Source organism: Aspergillus alliaceus (genome assembly GCF_009176365.1).
Source record: "Aspergillus alliaceus strain CBS 536.65 unplaced genomic scaffold BDW43scaffold_41, whole genome shotgun sequence".
Lineage (NCBI taxonomy): Eukaryota > Fungi > Ascomycota > Eurotiomycetes > Eurotiales > Aspergillaceae > Aspergillus > Aspergillus alliaceus.
The window spans coordinates 177,318-196,728 of record NW_022474724.1 but is presented as its reverse complement, the minus strand read 5'-3'; the positions used below and the strand labels follow the sequence as shown (position 1 = coordinate 196,728).

At 45.7% G+C, this 19,411-nt stretch overlaps 2 protein-coding genes across 2 annotated transcripts; one reads left to right on the top strand and one right to left on the bottom strand.

Moving 5' to 3' along the window:
- Positions 1-10,473: 10,473 nt before the first annotated feature.
- Positions 10,474-14,267, bottom strand: BDW43DRAFT_302329 (cryptococcal mannosyltransferase 1-domain-containing protein; the record flags this gene model as incomplete). The annotated part of the gene is made up of 7 exons (XM_032045217.1): positions 10,474-10,507; positions 10,561-10,673; positions 10,726-11,132; positions 11,196-11,423; positions 11,482-11,833; positions 11,935-12,068; positions 12,710-14,267. The coding sequence occupies 7 exons, from the start codon at positions 14,265-14,267 to the stop codon at positions 10,474-10,476; spliced, it is 2,826 nt and encodes a 941-aa protein (XP_031897439.1).
- A 569-nt stretch (positions 14,268-14,836) lies between these two features.
- Positions 14,837-15,765, top strand: BDW43DRAFT_161223 (uncharacterized protein). Its single transcript, XM_032038597.1, has one exon. It carries the CDS (start codon positions 14,927-14,929, stop codon positions 15,512-15,514), a length of 588 nt encoding a protein of 195 aa, XP_031897438.1. The 5' UTR covers positions 14,837-14,926; the 3' UTR covers positions 15,515-15,765.
- The last annotated feature ends 3,646 nt before the right edge of the window (positions 15,766-19,411 follow it).

Sequence of the window (19,411 nt, the reverse complement as noted above, 5' to 3'; positions counted from 1 at the left end):
CCCAATCCCATTACTCTCCATCGGAGAAAGGATCACTGCAGGAGTACTACGCCGCACAGGCTAACGCTGCTCTACTACCTACTAAGTCGGTAAGTAGACAGGCTGGAAAAACGGAATGGAAGAGGGGGGGAAAGGGACAACCAACAGAACTAACCATAGAATTCGCGTCTATTGGACGTGGAAGAGTAAGTCAGCGACACCAAACCTACAGTGGCTTAATCAGTGAACCGTGGTACTGGAACCAACTCACGAATGGGAGTGAGGCTCTAAGGCTGTCTAGCTCTTAAATGGTCTCAGACTTACACAGGGCTTTTTCTTCTGCTGAAGGATAGACGTGACAGCCAAACGGGAGACACGATGCGCTAGTGGGTCTCTCTTAGCATAGAACTGGGGCATGGGGGTGGCTAGCTTCCATTGGATTTTCCATTGGCTATCGTGGTCTTTATTTGCAACTGTTATTATAATAATAATAATTATTATTTTGGCGTTTTCCCACTGTCCCCTCTTTCCTAAAATTACATTTTCCTATTTGGTCACCAACCCACTTCCCTACACCTACAGGAGAGTATGTACGAGACAAGAGTATTCATCACAGCACCCAGTCCAGATAGTATTCTGCAGAATCTGCCAACGCATCTTTGCATTGGTGAGACGATCACCTTCCTAGGGCGTTTCTCTTTTCTCTCTTATTCTTAATCTGCAGGGTATTGCGTTGTAATTTCCACTACCTCCTGAACGGGGAATCTCCATGGTATCTAGCCGGCCCTAATTTTTATTATCTATTTTATTATTATTATTTTATTTTTATTTTTATTATTATTTTTATTTCATTTTTTACCTCAGGTCTCTCCAACTCATGAGTAAATCCTGTGGACATCTCTAAACAATAATCCTCTCTACGTCCCCGTTTGAAATCTTTTGAACAAATACTACTGGAAATGGGCTGACAGCCCCCAAACCCATGTGCCCCTCGAGTCTTCCTTTCGTTTAAGGTAGTCGAAACAACCAATGTACGGTTGATCTGGAGTCATTTGTCAGTGCAAAAGTCAAGCAGGATGAATCGTCAGGCCACTAGCGCTATGGACTGAACCTGTCAAAGAAAGCAGAGTAAATCCTGATGGAGTCGGTTGGTTGGGGCTAAACTGGCGTTGGATCCATCATAGCGAACAGTGGATGTACTCTTAGGGCAGATTAACAGCCGAAAAAGCATCGGGTCTCGGCGGCGAAGATCCGGAGGATGACTCTGGAGCAGAAGGAATGGGTACGTACATACGTTCATACATACATATCATAGTCGGTAATTTGGCTGCCCTTTTCACATGACAGGTATTGAAAAGGCTTGCAGGAAATGTATATACATATGTACTATACATACGCAGGCTGGCTTTCCTTCTACTCTGTAGATTTATTGTACGATCATTCTGCATCTCTCCTACAACTTACTACATTGTGCCATGCTGTACACTGACCAGAGATTAGGCATGGAGGCAACTATGGAGCACCTCGTATAGGTATATAGCCAAGTGTCCTGCAAGGAAAGCCAGTCGATACACGGACGAGACAAAGCGGATTCCTCACCCCACACCAGCCGAGTCCTCATTATATTGTAAAAAATTTTAAATGAAGAAACCCTGGAAGAAAAAGATTTTTCGGTGACTATACACATGCGCGCACACAACTTGTAAAATTAGTTAAATAAAAAAGACAGTTGGAAAATTGTGATTAACACAACATTGTGTGGCATTTGTCACACTGATACCTCCAATCCTGATGAAAGGGAAACCAACTATACTCTCCTACAAGAACCAACAGTTGATTATACCTCTTGCCATCATGATTAAGTAGTCTCTCCAGTGTTAATATCTTTTAAAGTTACGGAGTACTTCAGAGTATGATGATTGGGTCATATCCAGGAAGGGGAGAGGGGAAAGGACGTCAGCTGTTTTTCTATTGATCTTTGGGCTGCATCGTCTGTCATCTGCAACACCACTTTTTTTTCCCTCATCTTGGCATGATGACGACAATCTAAACTGTGTTTTCAATGTGAGACGGCAAATCTTCATATTCAAGAATAGCTATCGGGCTTTGGTTCAGCATACGAGAAAGAGAGGATACTATGTATTAACCTCGGCCAGAGTTACTCTTTGGGGGGACAAGGTTAGTGCTACTAGTAGTAGTCGACACGGAGTCGGCCACCACACGGTACCACTCTAGCCCCAAGGACAAAGTACCTACTTGGTGGAGGCAAAGGTCATAGTGTCAAGAGTAGCGCCCATCAAATCGAGATTGCGGCGCAGTGAAGTTGCGCAAGTTTGAAACTAAATCCCATATTCATCATTTCGAGATGTATGGGATGATGGATTCCTACTCACATGCTTACATACAGGCGCAGGTCCATATCGTTCCAGTCAAAGGAGGCATCGTGTCCACCAAAGGTACCTCATCGACGACTATCATCAATTAAGAAAAGGTTTAGACGGGTGGACAGTGACGATGATGATGACGAAAAGCGATAACAATGATCGGCCACTTGCGTTTCTCTGTACTGTGTAGATCCCCATCATGCGGAAGCATTATGTATTTCTTCATGCCTTCCCGCTTTGTCTGTGTCCTCTTGTCCCAATGCTGGACTAACGGATAGCGTACCAGCTAATCAGGTGGTTAGCCCTCCCCCATCAAAGACAAAGCGATCTGTACCTTCATCCGTTCTGGCCCCCTTGTCCAACCCCCGTGCTAATTTCCTTCATCTTCTCTCATCACACGCTTACCCGCATCCTCTTTCGGTCACGTGAACACATGATGGGGTCAAGAGTGCCTCAATTGGGTCATTTCCCTCGCCCTAAATGGATAACCTGGTAGGTGATTGGCAAAAGGTCTTCCTCTGTGGTGGATACTTAATTGAAGGAAACAAAGACACTGGGCAGGGGTGGTGATATACCTACCAGTGACTGACGTCGAGGCGGGTTCAATACTTGACTCGCGCACAGTAGTTACACCGTCCTGACTCGACCAGCGTTCTACCATGGAAAACAGGATGAAACAGTTTGGCTATACTGTTTATGAGTGGTGGGGGCGCTATACACGGGCTCAACAAGAATATCTTCAACCCTATGGGGAAGAATAGGCTGCCTTGCTGGGAAGAACCCCCGTACAGTTAGGCATTACCACTCAAGTTGAGGCTCAAGGGAAACAGTTGCTCGCACCTGGTGGCTTCTTAGCGTACAACATCAACATTTCAGTTTTGTACCGGTCCACTACCATAGTAACTAATATGCAAAAGCGAGTTTAAGCGTGCTACTAACTCAGTACTACTCTATGAGTGGAAGGTCCTTAAACAGCTATATCTGCCTATCTCACCATGCACAGCTGTTCTCCGCTTCGGGCTCCATATGTCGAGTCAGGGCGTTACATCGTCCAACGTCCGGGATTAACAGGCTTTTAGACACATTGGTTCTTAAGGAAGTTCCAGGATTTGAGTCCATACCATCCCCATTTTACCTCGTTTGTTTCTTTATTGTGCTTTTTTTTCCCCCTCTTGCTTTGTTCCCCTTCCCTCCCCCCCTTTCTTTTTTTTATTTACTTTATTGTGTTCTCTTCCTCTCTATTCTTCTTTTGGCAAAAAAAAAGACAAAAAGCCTTGTGACTATTGAATTTAATCAAAGACAATATTATATCTACATGTTTCATCACCGATAATGAGCATAAATTCTAGAAAGATCAATTTGATTGTTGGCATCAGCCATCGTCCAGAGTAGTTATAGTCTCTTATATAGCTCCAGAACAATATACCCGATGACGAACGGTCAGGGCTCTGTTGAACCTCATTAGGGATGGCCGAAAGTAAAACATAGTATCGTTAGTAAATTACTACGACCTAAATACGTAGGAGAAATGAAAGGTGACAAAGGGGGAGCAAAAGGGAGAGAGAAAATACAGGACTTGGCTCGGGAATGGGCGGGATCTCCCCGTCCGTCCGTCCGTCAATCAATCAATGATGTACAAGCTATGTGTGTACTAGTATAGACACAGAACAGTCATAGTGCACGGGAGGTGATACTAAGACCAGCAAGTTAGCCCTTCCCCGGTGCAAGACAACCCACACTCCACTCATTGGGATCGCCGCGCACTTGTGACGGCTCAACGGCGATGCAACCGCGTCTACTCGTAACTACACAAGTCTTACGGGTTGCATTCGCGATTGTATTCTCGACTGCTGCCTCCTCAGGGCACCACCTCTCACCTCGGAAATCCAAGGAGACCAATTATTCGTCAGTAAGGGGATATGACAACAGATAATCGCTGCAGGTAAAGAGATGCGTTGTCCCTCCCTGGTAATGGTATCCTGCGGGCGGTATTAGTCGGTGAGATTCCCAATCCAATACTTTTAGCCGAGCTGAAGATACTACACAAAGAGTCTGACATGCCATGAGATAGGAGGTCGGCAGGAGCCAATGGGGGGTTATCTTCCAGCTCAGATCAAAAATTTTCAGGCCCTGATATATCAAATGTCAGCCAAAGAGGCTGCACGTAGGGCCGAATTTGTTTTTGTTGACGAAACTTAATTCGCGTCTTTCCTTTGCTCTTTGTTGGTTGGCTCTGCCATTTCTTTTTCTTTCGCACATTTCCCTACCATGGAGAGACGCTACTGAAGTAGCACAATGAAAGCAATAAGTGTGAATGAAGGGGATGAACCGGCACTTCCCGGCCTTTCAAGGATCATTGCGCCACTCCTTGCGATTGGGCCTGTATATGATTGGTGAGTAGCTTGGGAAGTCGTTCAACCTGGTGGCAATAGACACGATACACATCATTTCATTGTGATATGGCTCAGTAATCCTGCACATTACATAGGATTTGAGCACCAACAGTGTCCCTAGCCGCCCAATGACGCTGTGCCACTCCCCGGTAGCTAATTGCTGACCAACACTTCCTCACCATATAATATCACCTGGACAACAAGCAGTGCAACCTTCGCGGAGTACGTCTCGTGCCAACTGAAGACCACAGAGCATCATCTAACGTTGGCTTGCTTTGCCTCACTCTCGATCCCACTTCTCGAGAGCAGAGGCTGTTTTTCTGCCTTGTGGCCTGTTCGAGGCTGCAATTACATACATAGCCTGAAAGCCCACTTTGACTGCGCCACCGTAAGAGCAACCGGTTGGTGCTAGACTAGAGGACGGACACATTACCCTCAAACGGAAGATCTACAGGCACAGTATGAACCTATCCTTTGATTTAGATGAACAGTCAAACACGCTTAACTGACCGTTAACTACCTACTCTGCACCACAAAGCTACTGATCTGGTCCTTTCCGCCTCAACGTATCGAGCTTCCATCATGACAGATAGTATAAAAATTAGTTTTTAATGATTCGGCCGAGTCTAATGTTGGCGATTAATTTGGTCTTGGCTGTAGTCTAGGTACTACTTTTCGTACCTAAGGGCTCTCTTTCCTAAATGGACAAGGAGAAAAGAAATGAACCATGGTAACTGGAGCGTTCGACGGATTGCTCCATCACTCATATAGAGGATCCTTCCACAGTACAGAACTGTGGGTCAGTGTACACTTTTTGATTCTGGACTATGGAGCACTCTCTAGAAGGATATAGAAAAGGGAGCACGGGTCATAGTATATTTAAATATGATGAGTAGCTTCGAACCTTATCCTGGACGAGCCTATCGGCTGAATTACATCCGAAATATAGCATCAAACCATTCAATGATTGGCGATTTCCATATAATATTTAAAAAAAAAAGCGTCATGAGAATTAGCCATTAGCAATTCCAGGCTACTATTCCATTCTGGATAGTGTCGAATTCCCTTTTTCTTCTTTTCTTTTCTTTTTTACTTTTTTTTGGTGTGCTTGTTGCCACCGAACTCCGTACTGTACCTTAGTAATGATACAACCATGTTGGTCGGGCTTTTGCCTTTTCCTATCATTCCGGTTTTGACCCCTGCGCCCAACACGTGGGGCAAAGTTGCCTCCAAAACTCAGTCATCATTCTGTACCTTTTTTCCGAAAGGTCTTAGCTGCTGTCTCAGAAAAGAAAAAATAGTACCGGGGAGAGAGAGAGAGAGAGAGAGGGTGTGTGAGTGAGTGAGAGATAAAGGATGTATATGCAGCCTCATGCCCTACAGTCCAGTTGCATGTCAAAAATGCAACTCCCAATACGACGCTGCACGGCATTGCTCCCTATCAGAAATAGAACAAACGATATCCATAATTTACAACCATATAGGTTACCTCGAGAAATGCATTGAGACCTGGTCGCGTTGGGTCCAATCAGTCTCCCTAACTTGATATTGATTGGCACCGAGTCTACCTCGTTCGGATGCGGCACAGTCTTTGTACATATGGACGGCACTCCGGTGGGCTCTGGGCCCTCTCTCCCTTTGAGGGCCACAATATCTATTCTGCCTACAGAATGAAGTCCACTAGTGTCACCTATTGTTGGATTTTCCTTTTTGGTGATTTCTCTGGTTGCCTATATCAGTCTAGTTTCATTGAAGGTTAGCCAAGCTGCTACGTATTGTTGCTGTTGGTTTTTTAACATTTTCATTATTTTCATTCATTTGTTTATTTACTTAGGTTTTTCTTTCGGTTTGGATGGAGTATTTTGCCGACAACCCCATGACAGAAGCTTTGACTTCGACGGCTCCCGTTATCGCATGAGTGGAATAATCTAATACAGGGGGCCGTATGGTACGGAAACAAAAGATTCCAAACCCAAAAATTTCAAGAAATCCGAGAAGGGAAAGTCTTTTTAATTTATTATTATTATTATTGTTAGATTTTTTTTTTAAAAAAAAAAGGTAAGGGGGGGGGTCCCGCAAACCGGTCTCTTCAGACCGTTTCGATCGACAAAAAGCTCGATAGACAGATAATGTGAGATTCAATTCTGCTGTCTCACTTACCTAAGTCTGTCACTTGATGTTTTACATTGATTATCCGATAGATACAGAGGATCGTCGTACTTTGTCCTCTCCTGTGAACTCTCCCTATGGGGAAAGGGGAGGGGGGGTGGGGGGGATTATCCCATGTTTGCCCATATTGCTCGCGCTCTTTTCCTCATGAGAGAAATTGGATTGGAAATGGGCCGCGTACCCATGGAGGAGGCAAGATTACCGGAAGAGTAAAACTACAGCGGCAACCCTGGACAGGTTACGACCTCAGCTGGACGGAACTCAGTGAAAGTTGTCGCTAATGCCCAACTACGACACCCTCGACCAAACTGTCGGGTCCATGGTGGTATTCAACGCGAGAATCAGCCGGTGGGCGCATCACCAGGATTATATTGCTGCCGGTGGACTGGGACTGGAAAAAAATGGAAAGACTAAGAGATTACTATACCGGATAGAGTAACCGCGCGTTTTGGAGATTTTTTCGGTTTTTCTGTTTTTCTTTTTGTTGTTCTCCTGCCTTGTATCAGTATCCTTTGTTCTAGAAATGATAAGATGGATGGCGTTCTATATTATACGGCGTGGTTACTTGCTAGTAGTGGTGACTAGTAGCAGTGGGCTCCCTTTTTCACTGCATTCATTCATTCATTCTTCTTTTTTTCCTTTTTTTCCTTTTTTAACCCCCAACAGCCTAGGTAGAATCTGATTGTTAGATTTCACTCTTATACACATATGCCGCATTGGGTGAATAATATTATGCTCTGATATGATCTCGGCCGTACCACTCATTTTGCTCATAAACTAAACCGGTGCAGAAAGAATTATGGGTTGATATTTTGCTATCAATAGTAAGTTGCCCTTTTTTTCTTTTCTTTTTCTTTTCCCTTTTTTGAAACCCCACTACGTCAAACTCTTTGTTTCTTCACAACTATCGGCGATCTCCGTATTTAACCCCATAGTAGTAACTTTAACATTGCATTATATCCACGGATACCGTCGTCTCCACCACCAAAGCTCATCAGTCGCATACGAGCGTCTATCGTCTTCATAATCAGAATCCTTCGATTAATCATATGTCATCGAGCTACTCAAGATGGACACAAGAAGTAAATCCATCCAAGACTTTACATCCACATGCACCCCCCCTTCCCTCGGTGGAGCCTAAAGAAGCCCGAGCCTGGGGACATAGTCTGGTTTCGCAATCTTCAACTGGTCTGCTCGTTTATTCCTCGATTATTCCGCTTCGGCTCTGACATGATATTATAGTGTCAATTTTGCATCGAAACTGGCCCCCACCGAAACGCATCCTGCTTCGCTTTTGCCTTCGACCGCTTTTACTAACGGAGGTTATGATAGCCGAGATGGGTCCATCTTCAATTCCTGTCGAAACCTTATACTAGTTCCTCAGCAGCTGACTTCTGCAGACTACCGATTTATTTCCGTTAAGGGTAAATGAAACGGCAGACGAAACGGAACTCTCGTATACAAATATACATTCTGTCTATAGATAGCATGGACTTGGAGGCTCTCCATGAAGTTTACTTTTCTCCACGCAGGCCCAGGGTAAGTCGGGAATTGCGGATGAATTCCCCGCCATTTACTTCGGAGATGTTCGGATCTTACACCGGTTTCACTTCTGACGGGTGTCTTGTATTAAGGCTTGGTTGACACGCGTATATGTACAAAGATGGGGCAGGTCATCCACCCTTTCTAGACTTGGATTTTCTTCACCTTCTCTATTTGTGTGATAAAGATTATGCTATCATTATGAGATCAGGTTTAATTTCGACCGGCCGAGCTTTAAGGCCGCGTGGGTCTTTATAGTTGCGTGTTGTTGGCCCTAGATTTGTCATGTTTGGTACGGTACTTACCTCTGCCTTAGCACATACATGTGTCCATGTATTAATTATACAAATAAACATACATATATACATACCATATACATATACATACAGTACACAATATGAGCTGACAGTTAGGTATACTCAGTAAGGAATGTATACCAAGAAGTTGTTGAAGCACAACGATGCTTATGATGTAGTAAGCCTACTAGTGACATCTATATCCACCTTTTACAGCCCGCTCAGCACTCCAATCAAACATCACTTTCAAAAGCAAGCTGAGAATCATAACAGAGATCTATATACATTAAATACATGATACGTCCATAGATACCTACCCTATCTGCAACCTCAGCTAACAAACCAGCCAACCAAAACCCGAAGTCCGATTCATTCAATTCCTCACGGAATCTGCTAATCTCCGTTAGTCCGTCCAACTTAGCATTTGGCTTGGTGATCTCTGATGGATCGACCAACTTCCATTGCTTCGTTCTCGTGGTATACAGCCTTTTTCGGGATAGCGGCGACAGACAGTGCCTCTAGCCCCAACGGCTTTTTCGCCCTTTCACTTGTTCCTTACCCAAAGAAGAACGTCAATCTGATTACCTTTCTTTTCTTTTTTTGCTTGCATTAGGCAAGTGAGTTTCTAGGACACTTAACTCAAACATCGCTTTTGATTTGATGTGCAGTAAGTACATCTACCAAGGTCGTGGCTGGTTGCCATAGTCTCATGATTTTCCTTCGGCTTATTGTGTCTTGTCTGGGATCTATACTGTACATTCATCGGCGGAGGATGTCAGCTTCTACTGTCGTTCGGAACTATATCTGTATACTTTTTCATAAGCTAGATCTACTGGGATTCTAGAGTAGCTGAATATCAATTCGGGTGTAAGCCACGGGAGCCCTATAGACTTTTCTAGTTGGTAGAGTCTAGCTAGCGTGTAGTGTAAACGTACTGTACCCTCCCATTTGATAGAAGTAGCACCGAGGCGTAAGAATGTGCCTCGTTCACGGCGTTGCGCTTGTAACTGCCAAACGTAGCCTCATAGTTTCTCGTATGTATGTCAAGAGGAAGGGCTTTGGTATAGTTGTGCGTGTATGGCAAGGCCATGGAATAAGGGCGATCTGTCGACAAAGACCAATTAGCTCTTGAGGTTCTTAGGACGTGATAGACGACATTTTACAGTGAGATGCCCTGTAGCGAAGGCCTGAAACTTCGCGACAGGGAAGTGTTAAGCCATGGAAGATAAAGGAAGTGTCGTATATTAAGAAGAAAAGAAGATTAAGGAGATAATAGTAGCTGTTGCCGACTTGCTCGTACCTTATCATGGAGAATTAGCGTTCCTGGTCTTTTAAAGATTGATGATATGTTTCCACTAGCTTAGGACAGAGCTGGTAAAAATGATACGGGGGGATCCATCATTGTCTAGGAGCTTCTGGGAAATAAAAATGCTTTTATAAGGGGGTATGTCTCCCTCAGGTCTTACCTTATGGTAGGCTTGATGGTACATATAGACGGTGTTGTAGATGGAATGAAAGCTCTTATTATGCTATCTGAAGATGAGCTAAAATATATGACATCCGTCATCCATATGGAAATGCAGAGTTATCATACTGATTATTTTCCCCTTCTTGTTTTTCACATTTCAGAATACTATGTCCTCCAACTAATTAAAATCCCGAGACCACTCATGTTACAGGTCCGTTGGGGCCGTGTCACGAACGAATGACTTAGTCGACGTGATAGCCAGTAGCCAGCTCGCAGCTAAGAGATGTACAATCAGTTGCTGCTAATAAGGGGTATTGCAGGATACGTACGGATCAGCGGCATACTGAATATTGCACCGTTCCCAGCGTTCGTCGCGGACAAGCATAGCTCGGAAGCGAATGGCATCAACGATGCTACAGAAACGGAAGATGACGTTGCGGGCCTGCATGGATGAGTAACCAAGACGATGTCGTTTCTCGGAATTGAGTACTTACATCACCTGGAACGTAAGTGTCCAGGATCTTTTCGACCTTGCGATGGCTTCCAGTTGCCATATCAGAAAGTTCCCGCATGGTAACATTGAGGCCAATGCCAACAGCACGAATAGCACGAGTGGCGCCGGTAGACAGACTGAAAGAGAGCTGAGAGCTGACAACGTCGACTTCTTTGCCCATTTCTACAAAGACGGTTACCTTCCTTTCTTTGTCAAGATCGATGCCGTTGGGATGCTTGTCATAGAAAGCCTTGCATGCTTCGTGCTCACAGAAGAGGATGTGTGCAGTGCCCGTTGGAGTAACAGAAACACTCTCAACAAGACCGCCATGGATCAAGGACAGGACCTTGGCGGATGTGCACCAAGTAGAGGGCAGGCCCCGGATGATGATTCGTCGAACGCACGCGGCTTGAAGGCGCAAGGGTGTTAGCATAAGCTATCAGTGCAAGGGAGGTGGGGTGAATGCCATACCAGGCTTGTCACGAACTTCGGGAGCACCCCAGGTCTGAAAGGTAGTCAGGTGCTCTCGGTCTTGTTCTCCTTCGATAGAAACACGAGAGGCGGTTGGAGAATTGTTGATCGAGGCGAACTCAGGCGTGTTGGACTCCTCGGCGACCTTGGGCTCTTCGGCGAAGTCGGAGGACATGTTATCGTTATCAGAACCAGCGAACTCGTCACGGTCCTTCGTCTGGAATTCCGCTGCAGAATAACGCGATATTAGGGGTGCGTCAGGTAAATAGCAGGGTCAGAGACTTACAAGGGGCAGTGGCTTCTTTTGGGGTAGACGTGAGCACAAAGTCGTCAGTAGGAGCAGGGTCGTTCTCATGGGAGAGGCTGCCGTGCTCGCTGGACGCGTCTTCAGCAGCAACAGAAGACGCCTTCCTGTAGGCATTCGGATCGAGCTTCAGAGCCCTGGCAGCGGCCATGAAGCCAGCCGTGTCATCGACATTGGCAACAGGATGCATCCTTCTCACAGAACTTCTTTCGACAGTTGAGTTGTGTAAAGGGGTAGAGTTATGGCTGGAGAGGTGGGTGGAATATGGAGAGGAAGAGGAGGAGTGAGAGGGAGTGTGGGAAATAGGAGGGGTCATAACACTATTGGCTGACGACTAATTTTGTGTTATCAGTCTGATCACGGTCAAAGAGAGTGAAAGATTATGGGTGGGTTGTCAGGGGGAACAAGAGAGGAAGAAGAAAACAAAAAGCTCACAGTATCCCGATCCTCTGGAGGGGGAGCGTGGCGGCTCTCGTCCAATGTGTGGCCGTTCCGGTCCAAAAAGGATTCAAACACGTTATGAATAATACCAGTGATCCTAGAGCTGAAGGCAAAGGGCCTCGCCATGCCTACCTGGGTTCGTATTATCTCAAAGGCTTTGCACACGACTCTGAACAGAGGGTTTAACAAGTGCAAGGTCTGATGAATGTAAGATATGAAATTGTACAGCATGATGGTGTGAATTGTAATGGAGCAGAAGAGAGACCGATAATTCAAACTGCTTACAGCCATGTAGGGAAGAGTAAGAGACAAAATTTGGAGTCAAGACATGGGAGATGGAAGATGGGGAGCAGGAGCAGGAGAAGGGGGAGGAGGGAGAGGAGAGGGGGGGGGGGGGTTTATAGTGGTCCAAGAGGCAGAATCATCTGTCATAGCCCAACAAACAAGTGCCAAATCCTGCTATTGTTTCCACCTTCCCAAGCCATATAGTGAATGATAGGTGATTGATGTCTCAATCAACATCAATAATAATACCCAAGTGATTCACAAACACAAGAATGTATCACAATAATCACTCAGTCAGTTTTAGGCCATTCAGAGAAGACTGAAGGATTCTTTGGAGCTTTTGATCATTCATTATGTACGTCTCTGACATTGTCAATGTGTTTCACAATATAATAAAAAGTTGGTTTGCTTCACCCCATGTGCAAGAAATAAAAAAGTCCACAGTAGCGGATCAAACCAAAGGCTCATGTCGGCACCGGAATACTCTCGAATCCATCTTGGCCCTCTTTGCGATGTTCGACAATCACTTGGAGCCCTCGCCGTCCACAATAACCGTCATTTCCTGCGATCCGTGTAACGGTTTGAAAAGACCCGCCTCCGTTATCTTTGTTGTTCGGTATCCACACTGTCTCCTCAACAGCTTGACCATGGACTTCTGCTCGGCGAGGGTTAAACCAAGGTAGACCCACGAGGCGGTTACCAATGTCATGGATAAAGGAGTAGAGTTTTTCAAACCGTCGAGTCGTCCACAGCCAAGACAGGGTGCGACTGTCATATGCCACGCGAACAAAGGGGTTCATATAGATCCCGGTGTCTGCGATCTCGTCTCCGTTCCGTGGCGGTTTTTCGATATCAGCATGGATGAGACAGCATTCTGAGGCTTCCCAGAACAGGTCAGGCGCCGAACGGAAACGGACCGGAAATTGTTCACCCCCCATTTCAACAGTCGGCTTCGTACCAGCCTGGAAAAACCGTGCATCGAATGCCACCATCCCTCCCCAGCAACTGCGGACCCGTACTGCGTCCTTTTCGGATAAGACATCCTGTCGGCTCTGCCCGTTCCCAGCAGCTGTAAACCAAGGGAAAAACGGAAGGCCTATGCCATAACCTTGTAAATCACGCGTCGCATATGTATCATAAAACTTGAACGGGTTGGAAAAGTCAACAGCGCAGGCCGCCCGGTATTGAGCGATACCATCGTCATCGACATTGGTAGAGAATAAAAGTTGAAGAGCATCAATTGGATCAAACAGGACGTCATTGATGTAAAGGAGTTTGTCGTAGCGCGCTTTGGACTCATCCAACGGCCGTAAGGCTCGGTTTCGGACCTCAGCCAAGTAGTCGATACGCTTAGTACGTGTAGATCCCCCGGGGATAGTTACTCTGGGCAGGCTACTCAGGTCGATGTGCTCCTCAATCACGATAGATTTGTTGCATGAAACCCGTTTCTCCAGAGATCGTAATGCGCTCTCCCCCTCCGGTCCACTGTCATTCTCGTAGATACTCAGGAAAACGTTATCTTCTCCAAGCAAGTCGATAAGCCGGAGAACTGTTGAACCCCATTGACCCTGCGCCAAACTTCCGCCATGATCGTACAAGCTAACGGCGATGAAAACCTTCTCGTTGCGGGGGTTGCCCCGACCCGAGTGGCTCGAATGCGATACGGCATATCGAAGTGATGCATAGTGGGGTGGCGGTCGGGTATAAGAGGGCCGCAAAATTGCAGTTAGAATAAGGAGTGCTAGGACGATACCGAGGACAGCGTGTAGGTAGAAACAGGCCCGCCGAAACAGAAAGCGTCGAAAACAACTAGGCCGTGCTGAAGCCGAGATCAGTGGCCGGGAGGGTTTGAGACGACGGTATCCGGAGTATGTCGAAGCGAAGACTCGTGATAAAAAGGGCACTCGGCGTAAGAGTCGCCTAGGCCGGGGTGGAACTTGCGACTCAAAGTCGGCCTCGTCTAAGTTGAAGCTCCCCTGAGTGTCCGCTGAGGACCGGGTTTCCAGTTCATACTCGTCGGGATGAAGAAGTCGTGAAGGCATGACGATCATTCGTCACATGAAAAGGAAAGAAAGCAATCACCTAGCCCATATCTGAAAAATTCAAGCCGAGTAAAGAATAGAGCACTGCTGCAATTACTAGGCATCCACAAAAAAGAAACAAGGGAAAAAAAGTTACCATTCAGGCTCCAGCTGAAGCCATGATTTCCCCAAACGGGATGGACTGGCTTATGTCAGCCGATCTAAACCGCCAAGACTTTTTGCTTAAATCGGTGCGGAGAACTACCAATTGACTTCGGCTTTTGCTCATGCAATATAGACGAAAACTCCGCGACATTAGTATTCCAGTTAAATCTATACGGAACGCATGTTGCCGACATGTTCCGGAATCGCTTCCTAATCTCGCCGAACACAAGTATATCGGAAACCCCACTAGGGATAGAGTCGTGACTCATGATTGACCTACCGTGAAAGAAGTGCTTGGCCTGTGGTTCTTGGGGGGAGATTGTGGAGCACACCATCCAGTGACGTATGCGGAGGTTTATATTCCCTCTTCCTCTTGCCCTCTCTTCTCATCTTCTAAAGTTTTCCACTCTGGTAAAACGTCTTTTTGATAATCTTTCCCGTCACCCCTCCGTTCCGTCTTCCCTCCTATACCATAAAACGTAACCAAGAAAACGAAGGAGAGAATCACAATCATTATGTCAACATTCGCTTTTGTCAACTCTAGCGAGAAGGTCCCCGGTAATGGAATCCTTCCTGCCGAATTTACAATAAAGGCCTCTCCGGCCACGGATGTATGGTCGAAACCTCCATCCACGGAAAGATTCAACGCTCCGATTCTATACCGGAGCGTTCCGTTGAACTCATTTAAGCGGGCGAGGGTTGCCTTCAATGCCTTCTGGAAAGACAAGTACGACCAGGGTGGACTCATCCTTGTTCTGAACAGCGCTGATGGTGCTCGGAGATGGGTTAAGACCGGTATCGAGTTCACCCACGGTAAACCCCATCTGAGCACTGTTGCAAAGGATAGATACGCGGACTGGAGTTTGCAGCCGGTCCCATCAGGTGGTGGAGCAGCGACACTGGAAATTGTCAGAGAACCAGACAATAGTCTGTGGATCTATCTAGTCGAGGGTGTACAGAAGAATCCTCTGCGGGAAATTACTTGGTTCTTCGCGGATCAAAATGTTCAAGATCTCTGGGTGGGATTATATGCAGCCAAGCCTTCTAAGGAGGGTGAGGATCTGGTGGTCAATTTCGGACATCTGATCATTGATACTGTTTAATCTCGCAAGTAAAAAGGTGTGTGGTTCGACATAAAGCGTTACTTTTATTAGACTGGGCGGAGGTAAATTGCCTTTTCAACGATGAAGTTGTTTAGACCTTGGTCTACTTGCAATATGATGGACATAGAAGTGTTGAGCAATATTTATAGTATCATCATCAACTTGTACCCAAACTTCAAGTGATATAATCCAACTTTATAGAGGATAGAGTAATCATTTTAACACAATGGACCAATTCTTAATTTGGAAGTCATTTCTAGTGCTAAGATATTGCCGTACGATATGTTGCTATATATGACATAGTTTAGACTCGATAGACAACTTGATACACCGAAATCTTCCCATCCCAGCACTTTTAAAATCCTCCGATCCAGTCTAGTGAGCATCTTTGTAGCGTTGGTTTGACCATGCCTTTCTCGAGCCATGAGCCTAGCCTATCGAAAAACTCCCTGCAAACTCATAATCTTCTTGAGCCGTCTATAGAAGAACACACGCCTGTGACATGGACAATTTTATAGACGCCCTCTGTTTGAGCTTCATTGCCGCAACAGTCGCAGAAAATGTGGGTGGTCCATAACCATTTATTGTCTGTCTCTTACATCTTATGCTATCAGAGAAGATCACACACTGCTATTCCATTTCCCCCCTGCTCTGACCAGGTGATGGAACACGTCCGCGGTGTAATTGTGAGTTCCGCGTGTACACTTGGTGCCCCGAGGCCTCAATCCACAACCCGCGCAATCTTAGGTTATATCAGGAAGCGGCTACATTGACAGTAATTGAACAGCGGTGATATTAGGTTGTTCTGTGTCTATAGCGGCCCACAAATGTACGCTATCTTATTTCGTTCATCGACTAGCAAGTGGTTTTACATTCTCAAAAGATCTGTCGATGAGTAACACGTAACTTCCTCATTCATGCGATTGAGCAGAGGCCCAAATTGTTGATGAGGTCGATAATACTATCCGGGATTACCACATCATCGATCATATATCTCGATGTCCGCCATTAATTTAGAGTCGGAATTGGAAAAGTGATTAGGATGTGGGCTCTGCTGATGAGAGGCATGAAGAGAGATGACTCTACACCATCCGATAGCCACTGGGTTTCCAGGCCTGAGCCAAGCTCTTCCAACTCTCCTAGAATTAACCGGCGGCCTTATGAAGGTGACCTAAGGTCAATTGGTGGCGTTTTTAAGGTTGAGGAGTTGAGGACCTCTTGTCACATAGACAGGAGTGCGAAGGGTCTGCCGACAAGTTTATTGACTCTGTCGTTTTGGAATCATGCCGCGGACAATATCTCACAGAATGCACAACCCAAACATACATTCTGCCTTTCTAGCTACGCCAGGCAATTTCTTCCAAGACAACCTCGATTCCCGTTCCTTTAGTAGTAGTGACAGGCACTGAGAAAGCTTGGCTAATATCATCCTATTTGCGGGAAACAGGAACGTAGTGTGAGACCACTAATCCCCAAAAGCGATTCACAGTACAGATTATCCATTCCATTATGGAGTCAGCAACTTTTGCGGCAGCTGCCGTGACATTAGCTTCGCGTCAACTAGATCATCTTGAAAAGGCGCCAGCGTCAGGTAATGTGGTAGCTGTATCAATATACCGTCCGACCACTCATAGGCTAGAATCCTAAAAATGCCGGTGCCTCGATACTAGCGACTTGTATCCTGCTATGTGTTTATGAGATGATGGCTTCGGGGGTGTCCAAGTGGAGGGTGTGTCGCCTGCGGTTGTGGTCTGGAATCCCTAGGCCTCAATCTTGTATCACTAGCCGGGCTTATCTAGTAAAGGAATTGTAAAGCTGTGCTTTTGGGCCTTCGCCAGAATTGGCGAGTTGCTCCCCACAAGAGCAAAAACCTCTATTAACGAGTTGTTCGAGTAATAACAGCTGCGAGGATCAGGTATCAGGGCAGCATTCTGCAGCGGTAAAACAACACTGATCCCAACTAACTTCTGGATAGATAACATGTCGGTTCTATCAACTGCCACCGAGGGGAGTATGGATGATTACAGTAACGTGTCTATGCTTGTGTTCGCAGAGATAGTCAATCCTCTGGAGATATGGAGTCTGCCAAATAGTATATTCGAGTCGGAACTCAGGACTAGCATGTCGATGCTATGGAACGAACACCAAGGTTGGTGTCAACTTTCGTCCCCAACAGGTTAACCCTCTGCTAAGAAGGGACTGCACACCTTCCAACACCTTCCCTGGATACTCGTTTACTCGATCATCCTCAGATAAGAGCTGTCCTAGTAGTGCCAAATTTGTGGTCAGTCAAACAGTCCAATATACGGGAAAAGTCTGTGGTAACATTTTCTACCATGCAGGCTCCATCACACTACTGCCGGTAGGGATTATTCTAAGGGTGCAGGCCTGCCAACCTGAAACAGTAAGCAAAGGAAACTGCTGGGTGCCGGTTTCCACCGTGCCCTCTTCTTATCAAGGGTAGTTGCTAACTGTTGTCTTGAGATCAAAGCCGTCTGGCATGCCGGAGAGCTAGTTGGGATATTCACCTCACCTCGAATGTATCACAGCAAGTCATGGCCACCTCGGCCACTCGGTACATTTTTTTGACTTTCTTCTTTTTGTTTTCAATTTTCCTTCCGCGCTCCACTTCCCCTTGTCGCCGAAATTTGCTTGCCTAGTATGACTTGTCGAATCATGGCATGAACAAAAGTATGTAAACAAGGTGGATAAACAAAACTGACATTAGGATCAACCAGTGCTAACTAGGTCAACCAACTATGACCTTGATACATCACAGGTAAAATTATAGCAGGCTCCCTAAAATGTGACTCGTGGCAATCAGGTTTGCCGTATACCTGGTCAGAGGTACTTCCCCGGGTTGTCTTCATCTAACCACCCTCACGATGACAATGGTAGCCACCGTACATGTTCGTTGGAAGAGTTTGCTGCGGAGAAGAAATTTCTTCTTTAGCATCGAGCTTGAGTTGAACGGGAAACGGGATGGAAGTCTTCTGACCGTGCTGCCGACCTAAGAATGTTCTGGGGCTTCGGGTAGTCCCCCGTTAGCTTGGGTGCGTTGTGGCATATGGTATGTCAGTGTATCGAATCCGTGGAAACCAATGCATGTCGGAAGATATAATCTGTCGTTTATATAAAATGTAAGTTTAGCCCTACGTGAGAGATCCAAGGATATACAACCGAGCTTTATTATGCACGTTGTACTAAAATACTCAGTACTGAACTTTAGTTCAAGTTAAATTCAAGAGATTATTCGTAAATAGCATGATATATCTTTTGTTGTAACCAGGTAGCATACGGACACATCAGGTTAGCGCCCGTACATAGTACCATGCGGCATGTTTTCAAAGATCGTAGATATATATGGATTTTGACCACAGGTAGCTCTCCACATGTATCTATCATAATGTAGCAGAGCAGAGCGATAAAGACAAAAGAATTTAAAAATAAAATAAAATAAGAACTGAACAAGAACAAAAAGAGATGAACAACTGAGGAATGGCTCGGAAAACCAAATGTTGGGCTTGGATTATCAGCCAGCAAATCACTGTCCAAGAAACCCTTCCTCTTCACTGTCACCTTAGTTCCACTGTTGGGCAAATGTCTGACGTGGAAATAGGACGGACATATAACTAAACAACCTCCTACGTAGTAAATTAACCTACCCACCAAGTTGTTGTGGTCCTTTCGTATTTATTTCCAAGCGAACTCAAGATCCTGGACTTTAACTGGACCGTTAGAATATTAGTTGCAAAAAGTAGGTGGAGCTTTTATTTTAACTTCGGCAGAAGGGCAAACAAGTCCATTCAGCTCGCGGTACTCGCGGCTTCTGGTGGAAACCCGACGATATCATGAAGGAACTGCGAGGATCTTCCTGGTCTGTCTGGCTGATAGAGC